This window comes from Choloepus didactylus, chromosome 21 (assembly GCF_015220235.1).
Source record: "Choloepus didactylus isolate mChoDid1 chromosome 21, mChoDid1.pri, whole genome shotgun sequence".
NCBI lineage: Eukaryota > Metazoa > Chordata > Mammalia > Pilosa > Megalonychidae > Choloepus > Choloepus didactylus.
In genome coordinates, this window is record NC_051327.1 from 47,398,119 (window position 1) to 47,417,827 (window position 19,709).

General features: G+C 53.0%; 2 protein-coding genes across 4 annotated transcripts; both read left to right on the forward strand.

Moving 5' to 3' along the window:
• The first annotated feature begins 6,550 nt into the window (after positions 1-6,550).
• On the forward strand, positions 6,551-12,517 carry LOC119517906 (uncharaterized LOC112694756 homolog). Of its 2 annotated transcripts, XM_037814969.1 has the most exons (5): positions 6,551-6,638; positions 6,883-6,918; positions 7,697-7,840; positions 8,114-8,269; positions 12,241-12,517. In XM_037814969.1, the coding sequence occupies exons 2-5, from the start codon at positions 6,913-6,915 to the stop codon at positions 12,352-12,354; spliced, it is 420 nt and encodes a 139-aa protein (XP_037670897.1). In that variant the 5' UTR covers positions 6,551-6,638; positions 6,883-6,912; the 3' UTR covers positions 12,355-12,517. The 2 variants fall into 2 exon arrangements, with proteins under 2 accessions (XP_037670897.1, XP_037670898.1); XM_037814970.1 differs by lacking the exon at positions 7,697-7,840 and having other exon boundaries at positions 6,566-6,638.
• A 413-nt stretch (positions 12,518-12,930) lies between these two features.
• Positions 12,931-18,441, forward strand: ALDOA (aldolase, fructose-bisphosphate A). 2 transcript variants are annotated; one of them, XM_037814968.1, is made up of 9 exons: positions 12,931-12,953; positions 15,669-15,813; positions 15,904-16,115; positions 16,621-16,675; positions 16,805-16,965; positions 17,334-17,417; positions 17,515-17,689; positions 17,837-18,036; positions 18,137-18,441. In XM_037814968.1, exons 2-9 carry the CDS (start codon positions 15,702-15,704, stop codon positions 18,230-18,232), a joined length of 1,095 nt encoding a protein of 364 aa, XP_037670896.1. In that variant the 5' UTR covers positions 12,931-12,953; positions 15,669-15,701; the 3' UTR covers positions 18,233-18,441. The 2 variants fall into 2 exon arrangements, with proteins under 2 accessions (XP_037670896.1, XP_037670895.1); XM_037814967.1 differs by lacking the exon at positions 12,931-12,953 and adding an exon at positions 14,196-14,372.
• Positions 18,442-19,709: the final 1,268 nt, after the last annotated feature.

Sequence of the window (19,709 nt, forward strand, 5' to 3'; positions counted from 1 at the left end):
CCATTTCATTTCTTTTTTCCCCTCTGAAGAAGCCTCCAAAAATTAAAGTTAAAACCAAGAGCAAGTCAGATCATTGAAGGTGTGGCTTTTAGTTGCCTGACCAGTATCCATTCTCGCCTTCCTTATTTTGTTGGAGACTGAAATATGCCTATTTTAAAACTATATTTCCCAGCCTCCCTTGCAGTTAGAGGTCTAGCCATTTTGCCGTAAGGTGAACTCATTAAGGGGGGCTATAAAGAAAGTTCCTTTTTAAAATGTCGACAGCGCAGTCCACACAAATACAGGTGGCCCTTAAACATCCAAAGAGATACTGAGCTGGGATTTGAAACCAGGCAGCCTGTCTCCAAGTGTGCTCTCCCCATCTGCTGCCTTTCCAGTTCTAGAGTAGGCTTGGTGTGAGGACTAGAGATAATGCATAGAAACGTCTTCACATGGCGTTTAGTACCTGTTAGCTACAACTATGAGCACCTGTGTATACAAGGCACCACGCTAAAATCCTTGATCTGCATTCCCTCATTTAATCCTCGCTACGACCTTTACGAATGATTTCCACATTTTACAGGCTCAGAGAAGATACATGGTTTGGCTAGGGTCACACAGTAAGTGGCAGAGCTGGGAATTAAACTGGGGCCCACGTGACTGCTGCCTTCCAAGTTGGGAGAAGGGGAAGGGAGCTGGAAGGAAAAGGGGAAGGGAGGGGAGGGGAGAGGAGGGGAGAGGGAGGGAGGAGAGGGGATGGGAAGGGAAGGAGAGGAAGGAACGAGGCGAAGCAGTCTTGGAGCAGCAAAGCGGAAGCCATTTTTCCCTCTGGTGTTGAGGGACAGTCATTTTCCTCTGACCCTGCGGCTTACCCTGGAATATAGGAGGAGGAAGGGAGGAAAGTTCCATGAGTTGGTAAAGGTCAGGCCCAATTTTCACTGGCATCTGGAGTTTCTCCTACATTTCTTTCCTTCATCATCAACTTCTTCCTCTTTAGAGCAGAGCAGTCCAGAGCTTCAGGGCTTGTCAGAGAGAGAAAGAATGAAAGGAGAAAAAGAAAAACAGTAGTTTAGAGCAATTGCTTTCAACTCTTTTTTACAGTGGCCCATGAGAGATACATTTTATTTTGTGACTTGTACACAAACACGTGGTGAACAGAAACCAAACTTTCTTACAATACTTCCTGAAATGCATGGTGGCATTTTTTCATTTCATTGTTTTCCCCAAATGCTGCTCACAACCCCTTAGGCTGATTTCATGACCCACTAGTGGGTAAGGACCCAAGAATCCAAGCTGAAAAAACTTTGGTTTAAAACAGTGTTTCTCAACTTTGTTTCTCATTATTTTCTCCATGAGGAGCCTTTTTGGACAATTCCCCCCTCTAATTGCCACCCCTTGTGAAAAATTTTTAATTTAATTTTTTATTAGAGAAATTGTAGTTTCCTTCATTCAAATTTAATAACATAGATATACTGTATATCTCCTCATGTACTATATGCATATCTGGGCTTTATATATTAAAGAAAGATATTTTTTTCTTTCCTCACCCCACCCCCAAGAAACAATTAAAAATTGTCCCCTTGAAGGCGTTGTTAGCGCCCCTGTTGGGAACACCTGAAAGGCATCATACTAACACTCACCTGTTGAGGCACCTGTACTCACACCTTCCCAACACCCAAGGTGAGACTATCAGTCCCATTTCTCAGATGAATAAACTGAGGCTCAAGAGGTTGCATTAATTGTACAAAATTGGAATGACTGGCCAATGGACTGGGAATCCAGAGACCCATCAGGATCCCAGCTCAGCCTCTTAATTATCTTCTCCAAACTTTTGTTTCCCCGTGTGCAAAATGGTGGGATCAGTTCAAAGAAGTGTTCTCCAAACCTCAGTTCAGGCTTTTTGCCCTATTTGACCTAACAGTAGCAGACACTTCTACAGCATTTACTAGATGTCAGGCAGGGAGCTAAACCCTTTATATTACCTTACATAATCCTCACAGCAGCTTAAGAGGGAGATACCATTATTGCCTTCACTTTACGGGTGAGGACATTGAGGCACAGAGAGGTTTAGAGACTTGTCTAAGGTCACACAGGTAGTAAGTGGCAGAACTGCAATCTGAACGGGGGGGTCTGGCTTCCACAGTCCCCGCCTTTAACCATGGGCTTCAAAAGGAAACTTTATGTCAGTGCCGAAAATGGAAAACCAGTTGCCTTTTGTCAGTAGAAGGTAACAAAAAATAAAATGATAAAACATGTTATTACATTCTAGGTAGATACCTGCTCAGCATCCTGGACAGAGGCCTGCTCTCCCTGTTTAATAAAAGAGAAGAGAAGAGAGGAGATAAGTGCAGCCAGATCAGAGAGGTGTTAAAAGGCTTCTGGCAGCAAAATGAGACTTTCTCCTAGGGTAATAGGAAGTATGGAAAGGGAGTTGGGAAGAGGATAAGTTTCTTGTGGTTTTTGTTTTTCTTGCTGAACCCCTGTACCCCTTAAAATAAACCTGGCATGGGACGCATTCTACACACTGTGAACCCCGTTTGGATGTTCTATTGTTGCCAGAGCCTGGTTGGCACCCAAGGTGAGCTCTGGTGCAGGCTTATTTTTCTTGTCTTAAGAAAGAATTCAGGGACAAGAGGAATAGTAGCAAGCAGTAAAGTTTATTTGAAAAAGCCGGTGCATGTGGGGAAATAGTGAAGATTGGTAAGAAGGAACACACATTGGAGAGGTCAGCGCCGGTGGGCCCAAGAGAGGGGCGGCACCTGGTTGAGCTATGTCCAGGTTTTGTATGTTAGCCTGTTGCTGTGCTTTAGGATAGGGCTGGGGGTGGAAATGCCCATTCTCCCCCACCCTGGCTTAATCCTTCCTTCTCCTCCATCTCAGCTGATTCTCAGAACTGGGGTCTGGTTCTCCTTCCACCCAGCCCCTCCTCTCTCCCTCGGCCTGTCTATCTCAGCTGGCTTTGAGAAGTAGGGCTTGGTCCCCCTTTGGCTCGGCCCTTCTTGCTCTCCATCTGGCATCTCTGGCTTGATGCTGACTCTCCATCTGAGCTGACCGAGGCCCCTGGCCTGCCCAGAGTGCCCTATTCTAGCCTGTCTCACTAGGAGTTTCTAAACACCTCCGTGGAGGAGGGGAGACCAAGACAGGCTGTTCTGACTTGGGAGTTCAGCCCCGGCCATGCAGGCCTGGGGGAAGCAGTCAGCAGGGGCGCAGGGAGAGGGGCAGTGCAGGGCGACCCCATGGAAGTGTCCATTCAGGCTTGCACCCCCACCTGGCCCTCCCCAGCCTGGCTCCCGGGGAGTCCCTCACCCCCTCATGGTCCTCGCAGAGCCAGACACACACTTGGCCGTTGAATTTACCGGTTCCCGCTCCTCCGGGCTCCTCTTCTCCCGTGAGCAGCGCCTCCTCCGAGCCGCGGAGGTGTGCGGGCGTGACGTCCTGGAAGACCGTGACTAAGTAATCAATAAACAGCCAAAACTGGCCTGTTTCCCACTTGATACCCAGGGAAGGGTCCGATTCCCCCCACCCTCACCCCACCCCAAGCGTGCTCTGGGGAGAGTCCCAGCCAGGGTGCCCAGAACATTTATTATTTAGTATTTTTCTTTGTACCTGTCCCAGGTTAGGTACCACTCTGAACAAGTCCAGCCCCACCCGTTATCTGCACCCCAGAAAAAGTGGAGTGGCACAGCAGGTGATTGGGAGTCAGAAAACCAAGGATCCAGCCTTGGTGGCTATTATTTCTCCCATAGATTGGCTGTGTGACCTTGACCAAGTTTCAGAACCTATCTGAGCTCCAGTTGTTTATACACCACATCCCATTGCCTGGGCTCAGCCCTGGCTCCGCCACTCACTGGCCAGGAGTCCGTGTGCAGGTGCTTGAAGTCCTTTGAGCTTCAGGCTCCTTAGCTATAAAATGGAAGCAAAAGCAGAGCCTCTAGAACATGAGGCACATTGTAAATGTTCACTACCTGTCAGCTGCTGTTGTCATTGTGTTATATATTTCAATGAGCCCTTGTTCTATGCTAGGTACTTACTTTACACACATTTTCTCTAATCCCTCCAACAAACCCTGCCAGTCTCTTATGGTAACCCCCACTTTTCAGATGAGGAAGACTGAGGCTCAGAGGGGGCAATTCACTTGTCCCAGCTCACACAGACCCAGTGTGGCAGAACTGGAATTCAAACCCAGATCTTGCCTGCACTAAAGTTCTTTTTCAACTGGACCGTGACTCCTTCCCATCTATTAGATGGAAATACTGGATTCTGCCCCTCTGATCTCATGTGAGGATTAAATAAAGTAAGCTCTGTGAAGAGGCCTCTACTGATGGTAGCTCTAGCTCAGCTCAGCAGTCTTTATTTCCCCAGGGTAATTATCTAACCACAGGCCTTTCATTTTCATAATAAGGAGGCAGGTGAACCTCTTCTTAATCTCTGGGAGACAATATTGTCTGATGTCAACAGGAGGGGCCTGAAAAAATTAGATCAAGATCAGAACTCCCAGGTTCCTTTCCCACACCCAAGCCCAAGCTTGCTGAAGCTTCTTTCATCTTCAGGGCCTTCTCTGACTCTCGCATCTTCCACTCACCCCATGATGACCGGGGATACATAATCTATTTCTCTCTTTCCCAGGGGCAGTGCAGAACTACTGATAATATCTATCTGTAGTCCAGTTTTGAAATTTCAGCAGAGCTAAATATGTTTTATATGTGTATATATATAATACCCAGCTACTGGGAAGTCAGTTCTCCCCTGCCCCCAACAAATGGTGCCATGTGGGTTGAAGTGGGGCCTTGGCAAAGTGTTGTCACATGTCACTCCTTGTATTGGCTTGCCTTGCGACGACCGGGCCTGGTGCTCTGTCCACCCTCATGCATTATGCATGAGCCATGGTGGGAACCGAACACCAGCAGCAGTGAGTCTGGCTGCTGCAGGCCCAGGTGCACCCAGAGGCCTTGCCAAAGCTGACGTCTCTCTGTTGGCAGGAGCCGAAGAGAGGGAGGGGGTATGCATCACCTGGGGCCTCTTCTGGAGTTGAGGTGGCAACTGGCTTCATCTTGGCCCTCGGGATTTGCTGCAAAGGAGAAGAGACAGACAAAAAGACAACTCCAAGAAGGCAATCTGACCTTGCCTTAGAATCAAAAATGGTGATATTGGGGACACTTAGACTTCTGGGCTTGGAAGCCCCCTCTGAGAGGGCTGAGGGTGGCTGAGGGGGTGGCTGAGATCTTTCAGTGTGGTTGAAGGTGGGAGGGGAGATTTGAGACCTGGGGAGCCAGATGCTGGCTATTTCCGTGACTGCCTCCTGGGGTAGGAAATCCTCAGGACAGCAGCTATCGTGAGGTACATCAGGGCTGGAGAACATGGACAAAAAGTGATATTGATCAATGGTGGTGGGTTCTTTGCTCAATGCACATAACAGCCAATCCACCAGGATTTCAAAGAGAGAAAGGATTTATTGCTAGGTGGAAAGCAGGAGATTAGATGGCCTATTGGCCTAAAAATCTGTCTCCCGGAGTCTAAGGAGTTCCAAGTTTTTATGGATTCAAACAAGGGAAGATGGAGTTGTTACCATGTCAATAGCAAGTATGAGTGGAGCTACACTAGAACTAAGCTAACCGTTACAAGAACAAGTCAATGGTTAGTTCTGAGCTGATTCAATTTCCTTTATTAACATTAGGGAGTTGTCTTTGTGATTAGAAGACACTAAAATTGGAAAACCAGATAAAAGGGTGTCAGTCACAAGGTTTTTACGATCACAAGGCCACAGGATAAAGGCTAGATAGTTATACAATCATTATCAAAGATCAAGACAACTGGATTACAAGTTAGCAATTTCAGGTAGTTCTTTCTGGCTATTTGAATACACTAGAAAGTAAAAAAAAAAAAAAAATCTATATAATGATTCAGTAATCATAATCATCCCCTAAATCCTAATTTCTCTGTTACACTGGCACACAGTCCCATACATTGTGAATACATAACCATAAGGTACGCAGGGGCTGGAGTGGAGTGGGCCAATGCATTTGGGCTTTATCCTGGAGGCAGTGGGGAGCCTTCTAATTGTCAAGTAAAGGAGATGCAAGATTTGATATGGGTTGTAGGAAATCACGTTGACAGTGACATGAAGTGTGAGGGGACAAGGTGATGAAATCTTAAATTAGGATGGCCATCAGTAAAAATAGAGAAGCGGGTAAAGGTAATTCCATACAATGATAATTCCATACAATTAACGAGTCGTTTTGATTTTTACAATATCCTGTGAAGCATTTTACAGTGAAGAAATGGACTCAGCAAGGCTCAGTTCCTCCGCCCCAGTCACATAGCAAGTTGGTGCTCAGTCCCCCGTTGGTGGAACACCAGGACCCAGGGGGCCTCTTCCGACCTCCAGCATAGCATGAGGATCCGACCTCGGCCGTTCAGTAACCGCGGGATTGCCCCGCGACCGGCGGCTGAGAAAAGCTGGTAGCGGAATGCGGGCAAGCGGAAGAAGCGAAGTGGGGGGGAGGAGTTTTGGGAACCGGCGGCCGCCGTAAGTGCCGCGCTCCGGTCCCCATGGCAACGACAAGAAGCAGCGGGAGACTTCTGGGCGGCACTACAGCCAAGGCGGGTGGAATCCAGAGCGGCGCGGGATCCGTGAACTGCAGGCGGGTCCCAGGTTTCAGGTGAATGGGTCGGCGGAGGGAGCCCCGGGGTGGGGACAGCGGGGTGTGCGTGGCCTGGGCCGGGCCCGGGCCTGCGAGGGAGGCGTCGCCCTCGAATCCTCGGATATCTGACCCCCACCGTCCGGTACCGGGGCCATCGCAGAGCCTTGGTTTCCCCAAACGGGAAATGCAAGGAGGGGCGTGGACATCCCAGTCCAACGGCCCCTCGCAGCCTCTGAGGCCCAGGACCTTCTCTCCCCTGCAGCTCCCGGACTGACTGGCGCTTCCCTGCCCCATGGACGTGAGTTCCCCTGCCTGGTGCGCCCCCCTCAGCGCCCTAAACTCACCCTGACTTTGCCTGCCTCACCCGGAGTGGGGAGGGGATATCTTTACCCAGCATAAGCCCTCTCAACTCAGGACAAGAGCCGTGAGAGAGAGAAAGTGCCAGGGATGGACTTCCCAGGGGATGGCACCCACTGGTCCTGGCAAGAGAAAGGAGGAGTTTGCTGAGTGTGCCAGGAGAAGAGGCTTCCTGGGCAGAGAGAACAGCCTGGGCGGAGGCCTGGAAGTGGGAGTGAGGGGCATTTGGGGGAACTGCTGGGTTTCAGCATGGCTGGAGTGTGGAAGGGGAGGGAAGGAGAAGGTGGGCAGGGCTAGACTGGGGGCTTTGTCACTGAGACAAGAAGTTTGAACAGACTCAGTGGGAGCCACTGATGGATTGTAAGGACGGGAGGGACACACAAGGAGTGGAAAGGGGCAAAATTGCAAATTGGAAGACAATTAGGGGCCAGGAATGCAGGCTGAGGGATGGAAAAAGGTAGTAGCAGTGGAGTCAGTCACCAGAGATCTGTTTGGAGAGCCATCCTGCAAGGAAGATCAGTAAGTCTCAGAAAAGTCTAGAATGACCAACAAGTCCCTGGTGGTGATGAAATGGGGATGCTACGGAAAAAGGCAGGTTTTGAGGACAAGATAGTGAGTCAGGGGTGGCCCTATTGCCTCTCTCCCCACCATCCAGTTCCTCCCCTTCTCCCAGCCGCCTCTTTGCCTCCTTGTCACCCCTTCCTCCTGTGCTCGCCCAGGCCTCCTCTAGACCGTGGAATCCAACCCCGGCCCCTGTCAGCAGCCCCTCCCTGCTGCTCCCCATCCCGGCCATCGTTTTCATCGCTGTGGGCACCTATTTGTTGCTGCTGGGCCTAGTACTACTGATTAGGCACTGCCTTCTGGTGAGGGGCCTGGTAGGGGATAAAGGGTGGGCTCTGTAGGGAAGAGGGACCCAGTCATCCTGTCATGCCCCACCCCCCCACTCCATCCACAGGCTCTTACCCTGAGTCCCCTTTGCCATTCAGTCCCTGCATCTGTCCCCTTCCTGTTTGGGACCAGGGGGTCCCTTCTCTCCCGTCCCTGGCTGAACCTTCTCCTGTCCCTCTCCCCAAAGTCAAGAGTCCTAGCTGTCCCTACCTGCCGCCGGGCCCTGATCCGAGCCCTGCCATCTCCAGGCTCAGGGCTGCTGCACGGACTGCAGCACCCCCTGCAGGAAGCAAGGTGCCTCGGGGCCGCAGGACTGTTGCTGGACCTGTGCAGAAGCCTGCGACTTCCCTCTGCCTAGCCCAGCCCACTACTTGGATGCCTGCTGCCCTCAGCCCACCGAGGCCGTGAGTCCCCTTCCTATCCCCGGACCCGCTGAGCCCCAATCTGGGTACCACGCATGTATTCATTTATTTGTTCGACACCATTTAGTACTGAGCACCTACTCTGGGCCAGGCACGGTTCCAGGTACTAGGTCAGGCAGAGACAGCCCAAAGCAACATAAACATAAGCAATAATAAGCAAAAATAGGGTGTTGGCTGGAGAAAGGTGATGTGTGTAAAGCATATGGCACATTGTTAGTGCTTCTGCAAATGGTATTGGAAAGAAAAGCAAAACCCCTTTCAGAGTGGCTCCTGTTTGAAGGGTGAATACTGTGTTCCAGGCACTGTGCCAAGCACTTTATTGATATTATCTTTCTTCCCAGCAAACCTGAACCTGGGCATTTTAAAAAACCTATCTCAATTTTTTTTTTTCTGATTACAAAAAGTGTTGTTTACACAGAATGCAGGATAGAAGTACCTAATAGAAAGTACAAAGATACTTTACAAACCAGCCCCCCACCCGAGGTAGCTAAGTTTTGTGTATGCCCCTCATATGCTAATATGCAGTACTGTCACTGCTGTATTTACCTATTTGGGGCAGCAAAACTGGGGTCGTCCCATATATAGTTTCATCACAGCTGCAACTTGCCCTTTTTAATTTGACATCACATCAGGGCCATCTCTTCATAGCTGCGTATGTACATAGACAAGTATTCTTATCTCCCTTTTGCAGTGGAGTGAACTGGCTAAGGGAACTGTAGTCACTTCTCCAGTGTTGCACAGTAGAGCCTCACACAGCAAATTGCTCCATAGCGTCAGCTGAAATGGAATCCTCAAGGAGCAGTCTGGCTCGCGTCAGATAGGCCACTTTTCCATTTGTGGGTTTAAAGACGTTAAATGTAATCGACCACCTTCCCAGGAAGTGGTTATTTTGGGTTCAGAGATTCAGACAGCAGAGCCCCTGCTCTCTGGAGTGGTGACCTTGAAGGCACCAAGGGGAAGGGTGAGCCTAGAAGACCAAGCCCCAGCAAATTCCTAAATTGAGCTAACTGTAGTTGGTGTAAATCCCTGGGAGATATTTTGAGTTTCGGAATAAATTATTGGGCAAGGAGCTCTCCTCTTTCAAATAGTGTGCTTCTGGTTTCCCAGGCATAGCTGAGACAGGGGTTCCAGGGCTAGGGCTGAGGGCGTAAAGATGGCTCCCAAAATCTCATAGGAAATGCTCAAATACAAAATGGTTTCTGACCTGCTGTCCTTGGAAGGCTTTTCCTTCCCCTTCTGCCTGCCTGACATCAATAGCCATGGGCCCATCTCCACCTCATCAGAGATGAGGATGTAGTATGGTGGAACGCATGGAGGGATGGACTCTCCCACCTCCCCTCCAGGACAGCAAACTCCCAACCCTGGAGGCCTCAGAATGGTGCAGAATGGGGCAGGGTCATTCTCACCATTTGATCTGTCTCCCCAAAGTACCCGTAGGCCTCTCTGTTCCTTTATAGTCACAACCACAACCACTACAAATTGTGGAATTGTTTCAGGGGATCCAAAGCTCTTGTCTGTGCTACAGCTGGAGAAATGGAGGCTTACAGAGGTTTGAGTGACTTGCCTGAGGTTATAGAACTGGGTCAGGCAGAACACGAACCCAGGTCTCTATTCCTCCTGGGGGAGAAACCTGCCTTCTCTGCTTCTCTTCCAGGTTTGTTAAGAGGATCCAATTCATTCATTCCCTTGAGAAATTTGTGGAGTAACTGTTGAGGCGCTGGGTTGGTCCCTGGGAGCTCAGTGGAATCAAGGTGGACAAGTTCCCAGCCCCACAGGGTTTACCTTCTGGTGAAGGACATAGAGAAATCAAGAGATAATTATAATAGCTGGTGTGAAATGGTGTGATCAGAAGCAGGTACCAGGCTTAAAAGGAAATCGAGGCACCCAGGCCCCACACTCAGTAGGACTGGGGCGGGAATGTAGCTTGTGACTTTTCACAAGTTCTCGGGTGATTCTGATGCACACCAGGGTCGAGAACTACTACTGGGGGAAAATAGAGCCATGAGCCCAAGACCGGCCCCTTTACGGAGGGTTCACTGTAAAGTTTCTCCCACTGACTCCCTACGAGGACCCTGTGAAGGAGGCAACATATTCCTTTCAATGATGAGGAAACCGAGCTCTTAAGCAGTCAAGATGGCTGGCCCTCACAAAATCAGAAAAAAAAAAAAAAAATTCCCAAAGATACTAAACTGCAGAGCCTCGAGAAACCCAAGGGTTAACAGTCTGTGGCGACCTTATTTAATGTATTTAAACAGCACACTCCTTCCACTGGAGCCACAGGCTGCTGGTAAGTCGAGAGGTCTGTTGGCCAGTTACTACTGACTTGATGTAAAACTCTTCCAGTGGACTGAGCCAAGAGATGCTTTTAATACCCCCTTCTCTGAGGTGCGGGCAGGGAAGCTTCTCTCAGCCACTGATTCTGTGCACAGAATGAAGTGTGGTTCTCCAGAAACCCACGGAACCGATTAGATCCTCAGACTGCGACCCCCCAGAGATACCCCCAAACCACACCTTTTACAAACACATGGAAACCACTTTACTTTCTGCCAGTGTTCTCTCAGCAAGGCCATTCTGATGGAGGCACCTGCCCAATTTGAACCCCTCTTCCCGCAGAGAGCAGATCCCTTTCCCTCACTGGAGCCCCTAGTAATACCTGATCTCACCAGTCATGACACTGCACCCCAAAACCTCAGCTCTTTGAAAGGTCATTACCCTATTTCTGGCTTGGCCTGGTCTCTGATTGAACTGTGCAACTGTGACTGTCACTAACTCTGCCTCCAGCATCTAGGAGCCAGTCTTCTGTCACCCTGCCATCTGGGTGTGTCCCACTCCAGCCACTTGACCAGACTCCAGTCCATGCCTGTGGCAGCCCCGGATCAGCTCTGTCTCAGGGCAGGAGAGGAATGGGTTGGAGCAGGATGGTTCTGTCTGTCTCCAAGGAACATGCTGTTCCTATTCCCCAAGGAACAGAACTTCTGCTTCCCCTGGGAACTGAGAAGACCTCTTTCTTTGGTGCCTAAAGAGGGAAGAATGATATGCTTTGATTCATCCATTCATTCAGCATTCATCCATATCTCAGATACCTGCCAAGCAGGAAGGAGTCCCTGTGCTAGCTCTGTAGAGAACAGGAAATGAGCTGTCCCTGCCCTTACAAACCCAGGAAGAAGCAGGTGTCCCTGGCCATAGGCGTCTGTGGGTGGGAAAATCACAGGACTGCAGGCAGCTCCATTCCCTACTTGAGTGCCTTTGGGCAAGTCACTCCCCGCTCTGAGCCTCTATTTTCTCTTTTTGTAAAGGGGCCCACCACTCAGGGTTCTGGTAGCTAAAGACATGAGCTCTTTTTTAAAAAAAAATTTTTTTTTAATTTAAAATATGAAAACAACTATTTTCAAAGAAAACTAGAGAGATTCTTGTAATCATTCATGAATGGGCTGTGTGTGTTGCACAGAGCAGGTTCTCAGAAACATTGACTGGCTGCCTGCAAAAATGAATGACAAGTGAGAGCCAGCAGTGTGGTCTCGTGCCAAGGACAAATTCCGTAAAACCAACAGGTTATTTTGATGGACAGCAAAACATGGGTGTGCTTTGCCTGTCTGCTGACTCTCAGTTGCATAATGGTGGAGGCCACAAGATGAGGATGTAGTAGAAGCACCTCTGAGCTGGACATCAGGACACCAGAATTCCAGCATGATCTAGTTGCTCCCTGGTCCTCAGTCTCATCTATAAAATGGAGGAAGGAGAGAACCCCCTGAATAATTTCTTCCAGCTCCTGAACTCTGCTGTTCATTACATCGCCTCAGGCTGATTTAACAGCACAGGGAACTGCTCTATTGCCAAGAATGGGGAATGGTCCCCTCTGTTCCACTGGGCAAATGGGACTGTTCCCTCCTTTGAGAGGGCTCTGGTCCCCCATCCTCCTGCCCCCCTCCCTCACCCCTCTCTCGTCTCCCCAGGGCTGGGCCCCTCGCTGTGCCCGCTGCTGTCCACTCTGCGACTGTGCCTGTGCCTGCCAACTTCCTGACTGCCAGAGCCTCAATTGCCTCTGCTTTGAGATCAAGCTCCGATGAAGACCCGGGGTCCCTACCCTTTGAGGAGTGGCCAACCCCCAGGACCCTTGTGGTGCCCTCCTCCCTAGGGGGCCTCAGGACATTTTTCTCTGGGCCACCGGGACCACAAATGGCCTGCCTAGCTCAGTGGCCTGGGAACCAGCCACGGAGGACCTGGCTCCCTGCCGGCAGGACTCAAGGAGTCCTTGGCCAGTTCGACTGCAGATGCCTTGGAGGGCCAGAAGAGAGAGGAGTTAGTGTTCTGGCAGATTCCCTGCCCTCCATTCCCCTGCCCCAAGTAAACTATCTACATTTGAAGGTGAGGGTGGGGGAACCTGCCCACCACAAACAGCATTATGGGAGGGTTATTTTGGAGGGTGAGTGCCTGTCTCTGCTCCTCCTCTAAAGACGGGCTGCGGCTACCATCCATGGAGGCCCAGAGGCAGGGGAGGAGGGGCTCAGAGAAGGGGCCAGCAGGAGGGAGGCAGGGAAGGTCACATGACCCGTGTGCCCCTCACCCCTTCTTCCCTCCCCACAGATCCCTGTCCCAAGTTATTTTCCCGTGACAACCCAGGGCCTCAGTCTGGATCTCAACGGAAGAAATTTTCTCTGAAGTGCTGGTGAGTGGGCAGGGAGGCCCCCCCCACCTTGCCCCCACTTTGGGCCCCAGGCTGGCGAGAATGTCAGGGGCTTCAGGTTTCCCCTAAATATAGGTCCCTGCCAGGGGATCCGTGGTGAGGAAAGGGCAGGGGTCACTGGAGAAGGTCGGGAACATTGGGGAGGAGGGGGCAGGAGCTGCCTTATAACCAAACCCCGGCGCTGCCGGGCGCACTCACTGCTGACCAGGCTCTGCCGGCGCTTCCAGCCTCCTCGCAGGTGGGCCGCCAGCAGGGCAGAGTCGGGGTGGGCATGGGCCCGTGGGGTCCGTCTGGGGAGGGGGCCCGGCCAGCGGGAATGCGGGGCTCCGGAAGTATCTGGGAGGTTAGGAAAGGGATTTTATTTTGGAGAGGGAAATCAGGCCCAAGGGAAGAGTTTCGCAGAGACTCTGGCTCCGCAGCCGGAGACTTGCTCGGGCCGGTCAGTCTCCTTGCCGCGCTTTTCCTGTGGCGGCGCGGGCTCAGCCTCTCCGCGCCGGCCCGGGGCGGAGAGCGCGTGCGTGGGCAAGACGACACTTGCCGGAACCTAGAACGCCACCCGGACAACGGGACCGGCTGCCTTCTGGTGCTCCCTGTGTGCCCATTCACCGCCCTTTCCCCAGGGTGGGTTTAATTCCTCCACTTTCCCTTGCGCCCGGGTTCGTGACACGGGGAGGGATCGGCCCTGGGCCCTGGGCCGTGCGCCTCCGAGCCGGCAGTGCAGCCTGCGGGCGAGACAGACAACCGACCTCTATCCGGTTACACAGGGTACACGCGGCCTAAACGCAGGCCGGATACAGGGGCCGCCCCGGGCCTCTGGGCTGGGCCTGGGAGGGGCAGCAGAGCCTTCATCTTTCTTGGCTCTCCCCCGACCCCCTCCACCCCTAGTCCCCATCTCCTCCGGTGCCAAAATTCCGGCTGAGTCACCGCGCCTCAGCGCACGCCAAGCCGGGAAAGAAGAGAGAGGGAGGGGAGGGCCGTGGCGACCCGCAGAATGTGGCCCGAGTCACGTCCAAGGGAGGCGGGGGAGGGCTCGCATCCCGTCGTCGTCGCCCCCCGTCCTCCCCCCTGACACCCCCAACCGCTTCCGGGATTCGCCTGTTGGGGGCGGCCTCGCCTGCAGCTCCCGGCCTGCGGTTGGACGCCGGGACGCCTCTCCGCACCGGGCAGAGACAGAGCCCCCGCCCAGGGCGGAGCGCTGCCTTTAAAAGGCCCGGCACCGCCTCCCCGCTGCCCGCCCCGCGCGCCGCCCTCTCGGGACTGAATCGGTTGCGTTCCTCTCGGAACGCGCCGCTGAGCCAGGTTCCTGGTGACGACTGCCGAGTTCGCTCGCTCAGTCCACTCGCCAGCCCGCCGCCCGCCGCCGCCGCGGTACCCCGCAAACCCGCCCCTCTCTTGTGCCAGGTGAGCGCCCCTCGCCACGTGCGAGGCTCAGGGACCATAGAGCGGGGTCCAGGGGGCAGTGGTTGGGCGGGCGTCGGTGCGGAGCCCCCCGCCCCAGGCTCTCACAGACGCGCGCACACACACGCACTCCCGGCTCAGACTCCGCTGATGCTCTCCGGCTGGAGCCCCCTGGGTTGGCTGCGCAATGCGGAGGCTCCGCGCGCTGAGTCATGGCGCGGGAGGAAGCAGGATGAGACGGAGGGCCGTCCGCTCCCCTTTCCCCCGTTTCTTGCAGAGGCCCCCCAGTGCGAAGGATTATGTATGGCCCCTTTGCCTCCGCGGGAATCCCACGAGACAGCGAGGGGTGGGGGCGGCCCGTATGCCCTCTCAGGGTTCCTGCGAACGTAGAAGGTGGGGGCGGTTGGTCCCTGGCCTGGGAAGAGGGGAAATCCTTGGCTGCACCTGATAGCCATTAACTCTTTCTCTGTCTTTCTTTATCGGATGACCTTGATTCTGAGCCTGGAACAGCTGCAGCCGTGAGAGTAGACAGTATTTTTCAGGGGAAGGGGGTGGGGCCCTTGCCTCCTCCACATTCTGTTTTCCTCGTATGAGCAATGGGAACTCCAAACCTTGCCTCCACCTCGGACCTGGCTTGCTCTGCTGCCCTTTTCCTGGGCCTCTGATTGTCCTCCTACCTTTTTCCTAACATCCTCCCCAACTTGGCGGGAGAAGCATGACCTTGGAATGTCCTTGAGGTATTGGAGGCCCGTAGCCTGGGTGGATTGGAAGGAACGTCCTATGGCAGTCAAGAGATCTGGGTTCTAATCTCACTTCTGGCCCCTATGTTGCTGTGTGAAAAAGTCTGCCAAGCACAGACTTTTCTCTTCCCTGGGCTCTTTCACATGAGGGGTTTGGGCTCTCTGCCCTATACCTGACCTCTAAATTCTAAAATATTCCGATTCGGTTTTGCTTCTAGGTAAGGTGACCCCATGGCAAGGAACAAGTTAGAGGGGTCCGGCTTCTATATGACCCGCCTGTCTCTGGCTCTAGCCTTTTCCTTTAGCCCAGATGCCAGTGCACAGCCCCACCCTCAGCTGGGCAACACCCAGAAACAGCCAGAGTTAGGAAAGGTACTAGAGGCAGGCCTAGGATAGGGAAGTCGGGCATAGGGGAGAGCTGGGGACAGGAAGTATCCCAGGGCCTGCAGGGTGCGGGACAGGGGAGGTAGGGAACCTTTACCCTGACCTCCAAGCAAGGGGCCTTGCTCACTGGGAGACCCAGCTAACCAGTCCTCCCCCATCTATTTCCTCTACCCAGAAACTTACCACCACCACCACCACCACCACCACCATGCCCTACCCATACCCAGCGCTGACCCCGGAGCAGAAGAAGGAGCTCTCTGACATCGCTCATCGCATCGTGGCTCCGGGCAAGGGCATCCTGGCTGCAGATGAGTCCACCGGTGCGGGCAGGAGGCAGAGCCAGGGAGGAGGGCCTAGGGTTGGGGATAGCAGGCGATCCCCTTATTTTCCCGGGTGACACTCCTCTCCAGGAAGCATTGCCAAGCGGCTGCAGTCCATCGGCACCGAGAACACCGAGGAGAACCGGCGCTTCTACCGCCAACTGCTGCTGACCGCTGACGACCGTGTGAACCCCTGCATTGGCGGTGTCATCCTCTTCCATGAGACGCTCTACCAGAAGGCAGATGATGGACGTCCCTTCCCCCAAGTCATCAAAGCCAAGGGCGGTGTTGTAGGCATCAAGGTGAGGGGGCAGAGCCTGAGGTGGTGAGATTTGAGAAGGGAAGCCCCAGTAATGAGGCAGGAGACAGACTGGATTAGGAGCCTGTGGGCTGAGGTGGGGCCCCAAATCACCTCCAAAGAATGGAGAAGAAAAGCCAGGGATTTAGGTTACCTACCTGGCATTTTCAATCTTCGTAATTCTCAGAGGGAGATATTATCCTATTTTACAGATGAGAAACCAGGCTCAGGGAAGCGAGGTGTTTTACTTGCAGAATTAATAAGTGGTAGAGTCCAGGTCTCCTGAAACCCAAATCAGTTAACAGTCTCTGCCAGGTAGGATCCTCCTGTATCCTGCCTGGCAGGATTAGATACTGTTACTAAGTGGAAACATTTGTGAGCCATGAGGTGCCACATGAGAGATTAAGTAAAGTTGAGTCCAGAGTGGGGCTACAGAGGAGAAAAGGGTGCTGGACCATTTCTCCTGTCTTATGTTGTTGCTGCCCCCACCCCACCCCACCCCCCAACAGGTAGACAAGGGCGTGGTACCCCTGGCAGGAACAAATGGCGAGACCACCACCCAAGGTGAGAACTCTTTGGCTCTTCCCCCTACTGACTTAACCCACCCAGGTCAGTGTCCTCTTGGGTGCTGAGGGTGAGTGTGGCCATGTGGCCCCTCCCCCACCATGCTGAGACTCCCTGTCTCCTCTTCAGGGCTGGATGGGCTGTCTGAGCGCTGTGCCCAGTACAAGAAAGATGGAGCTGACTTTGCCAAGTGGCGCTGTGTGCTGAAGATCGGGGAGCATACCCCCTCCGCCCTTGCCATTTTGGAGAATGCCAACGTGCTGGCCCGTTATGCCAGCATCTGTCAGCAGGTGGGCCTGCCAGTTCCTAACAAGCCACCTCCTACCTCACTGGGCCCCAGAGTGTCAGCTAGCCTTCTACCATCTGCCAGGATACACATCTCCCCCAAGGCACCTGTTCCTGCTACTCGTTAGGCACAAGTCAGGCTCCATCTTAGCCCAGCAGAGGATGCTTGGAAGGGCTCTGTGAAGCAGAGGGCTAGAGTAGGCTTATGAGGTTTGGCCTGGAAGGAGCTGCCTGTCTCTGGCAATCTGCAAAGGCTTTGAAACCGGAAACTTTGTCATCCTAGTGAGCAGATCTCAGCCAGTGGCTGTGGAGAGCTGGAGGTGGGACCCTGGGTTTAGGGGGCCTCACAGCCGCCTTGTCCCCCACCCCACAGAATGGCATTGTGCCCATCGTGGAGCCAGAGATCCTCCCCGATGGGGACCATGACTTGAAACGCTGTCAGTATGTAACCGAGAAGGTAGGTTGCCTGCCTGCTGTGGTGGGTGGGGCAGTGGGGCTGGGGCCCTGGCCTGACCTCTGTGCCCTCACCCCATTCGGGCCCTGCCCTGCTCCAGGTGCTGGCTGCTGTTTACAAGGCTCTGAGTGACCACCATGTCTACCTGGAAGGCACTTTGCTGAAGCCCAATATGGTAACCCCAGGCCACGCCTGCACCCAGAAGTTTTCTCACGAGGAGATTGCCATGGCAACCGTCACAGCGCTGCGCCGCACGGTGCCCCCTGCTGTCACTGGTGAGGCGCGCACCCTCATCTTGCGGGGGAGGGGGCTGTGACTTGTACCCAGTCTTTCTGCCCATTTATCTGCTCTCCAGGGTAGCTTCTAGGGGCTCCTACCAGTTCCCCCCTGCCTCTGCCCCAATCTCACCCCTTGTTCTGTAGGAGTCACCTTCCTGTCTGGAGGCCAGAGTGAGGAGGAGGCATCCATCAACCTCAACGCCATCAACAAGTGCCCCCTGCTGAAGCCCTGGGCCCTGACCTTCTCTTATGGCCGAGCCCTGCAGGCCTCTGCCCTGAAGGCCTGGGGTGGGAAGAAGGAGAACCTGAAGGCTGCCCAGGAAGAGTATGTCAAGCGAGCCCTGGTAAGGATGGGGCAGGATGCAGGCAGGGTGCCTGGGTGGGTGGGGTTCTGAGAAAAGCTGGGTTCCCTGAGGCCCTCTCACCTTCTCACTCCCCTTTTAGGCCAACAGTCTCGCCTGCCAAGGAAAGTACACCCCAAGCGGCCAGGCTGGGGCCGCAGCCAGCGAGTCCCTCTTCATCTCTAACCATGCCTACTAAGCAGAGGTGTTCTAAGGCTGCCCCCTCAACACTCCAGGCCCCTTCCCCCTCCTCCACTCACTCTTGAGGAGGGGCTTCATCCGGGCCTCCAGGCTGCTCTTTCCCATGACTCTTTTGCTTCCCTCGTGATACTGGTGCGTGGTGTTGTCTGTATATGCTAATTCCATCCTTTCCAGCCCACTGCCAATAAACAACTATTTAAGGGGGAATCTGTGGTCTGTGTCTGTGGTGTCTGGGGCAGCAGAGGGCCTGCAAAGGTGGCAGAGCCAGGAAAAAGAAAGAGCTCTTGTTTTTGTGTTCTTCCTTCCTGCTCTGTTGTTTATTTGCCCAGAGCTTTCAGAAAGGCAGAGAGCTTGTGAAATTCTCTAACCACTACATGCTCCACACCCTTCTCCCAGCAGCATCTGATAGGGCTCACAGTTGTTGGGTGCAAGTGTACTGCTCGGGTCACCAGAGGCCCCATGTTCAGCTCAGAACTCGGTGTGCAAGGCCCCTGTGGCAAAAATAGTAACTGCTAAAAGCTAGGCAATGTAACGGGTGTCCTACATGAGTAGATACTGTTATCCCAGCCATCTTGCCCAAGATCACACTGTTTTTGGGGGGAAACACGATTATTACTGCATATCTCTATAAGCTACTTTATTGGGCTGGCCCATTGCCCCATTTTAATGAGAGATGGGATTAAAATTTGCTTCTTAGTCCTCTTTGGGCCATGGAAGCCCTGAAGGAACATGGAATTCTCTCCAGCACTGCCCTCAACAATGCAGGATAATACACAAACACACACAGAAGCTTAGCTGTGGAGTTGAGGTTCCAGGTTAAGAATTGCACCTCAGCAGCTGCCACATTCCATAAAGCCAGAGGGAAGGCCCTGCAGCTGTCTCTGTGCAATGCACTGAACTCTTCCTCAATCACCCAGGCTGGGATGTTGCAGTAACTACAACAGGTTCCTTTCTACTGTCAAAGATCTTAATCAGGGACCTAGTCAGTTCTGCTGCCACTTCCCAAATTTCTTGTAACCTCTCTCACTGATAGCCTTTCTGCATAGGGGCTCTTTTCCTGAGCTCCCTTTCTATGACAAGGGTCATGACCCTTATGTCCTCTCTAGGTCCACTAAAGAATCCCTGCAATGACCCTCATAGAACCGACTTACCTAGGACCTTCTAGGAGTTTAAAAACCTGGTCCTTCCCTTGTACACCTGCTGCCTGCATTCCCATAACAAACCCACTCTAAGTAGCCCTCCAAACTTTGAACTCACTTCTGTGCCTGGCCTCACTCAACTCTGGGGAACTGTGCTGGTTTGAATCTATTATGACCCCCATGAAAGCCATGTTCTTTAATGCCATCTTGTGGGGGCAGACTTACTAGTCTTTTGATTAGGGTGGAACCTTTTGATTGAGTGTTTCCATGGAGATGTGACTCATCCAACAGTGGGTGAGACCTTTGATTAAATTATTTCCACGGAGGTGTGGACCC

Bases quoted from the DNA above. Each gene is read 5' to 3' on its own strand.
- LOC119517906 (XM_037814969.1), top strand. The intron at 7,841-8,113 runs GTGAGGGGCCTG...TGCCATCTCCAG, and splicing joins TGATTAGGCACTGCCTTCTG to GCTCAGGGCTGCTGCACGGA. The intron at 8,270-12,240 runs GTGAGTCCCCTT...TCGTCTCCCCAG, and splicing joins GCCCTCAGCCCACCGAGGCC to GGCTGGGCCCCTCGCTGTGC.
- ALDOA (XM_037814968.1), top strand. From the start codon at position 15,702: ATGCCCTACCCATACCCAGCGCTGACCCCGGAGCAGAAGAAGGAGCTC. The intron at 16,676-16,804 runs GTGAGAACTCTT...TCTCCTCTTCAG, and splicing joins TGGCGAGACCACCACCCAAG to GGCTGGATGGGCTGTCTGAG. The intron at 18,037-18,136 runs GTAAGGATGGGG...CTCCCCTTTTAG, and splicing joins AGTATGTCAAGCGAGCCCTG to GCCAACAGTCTCGCCTGCCA.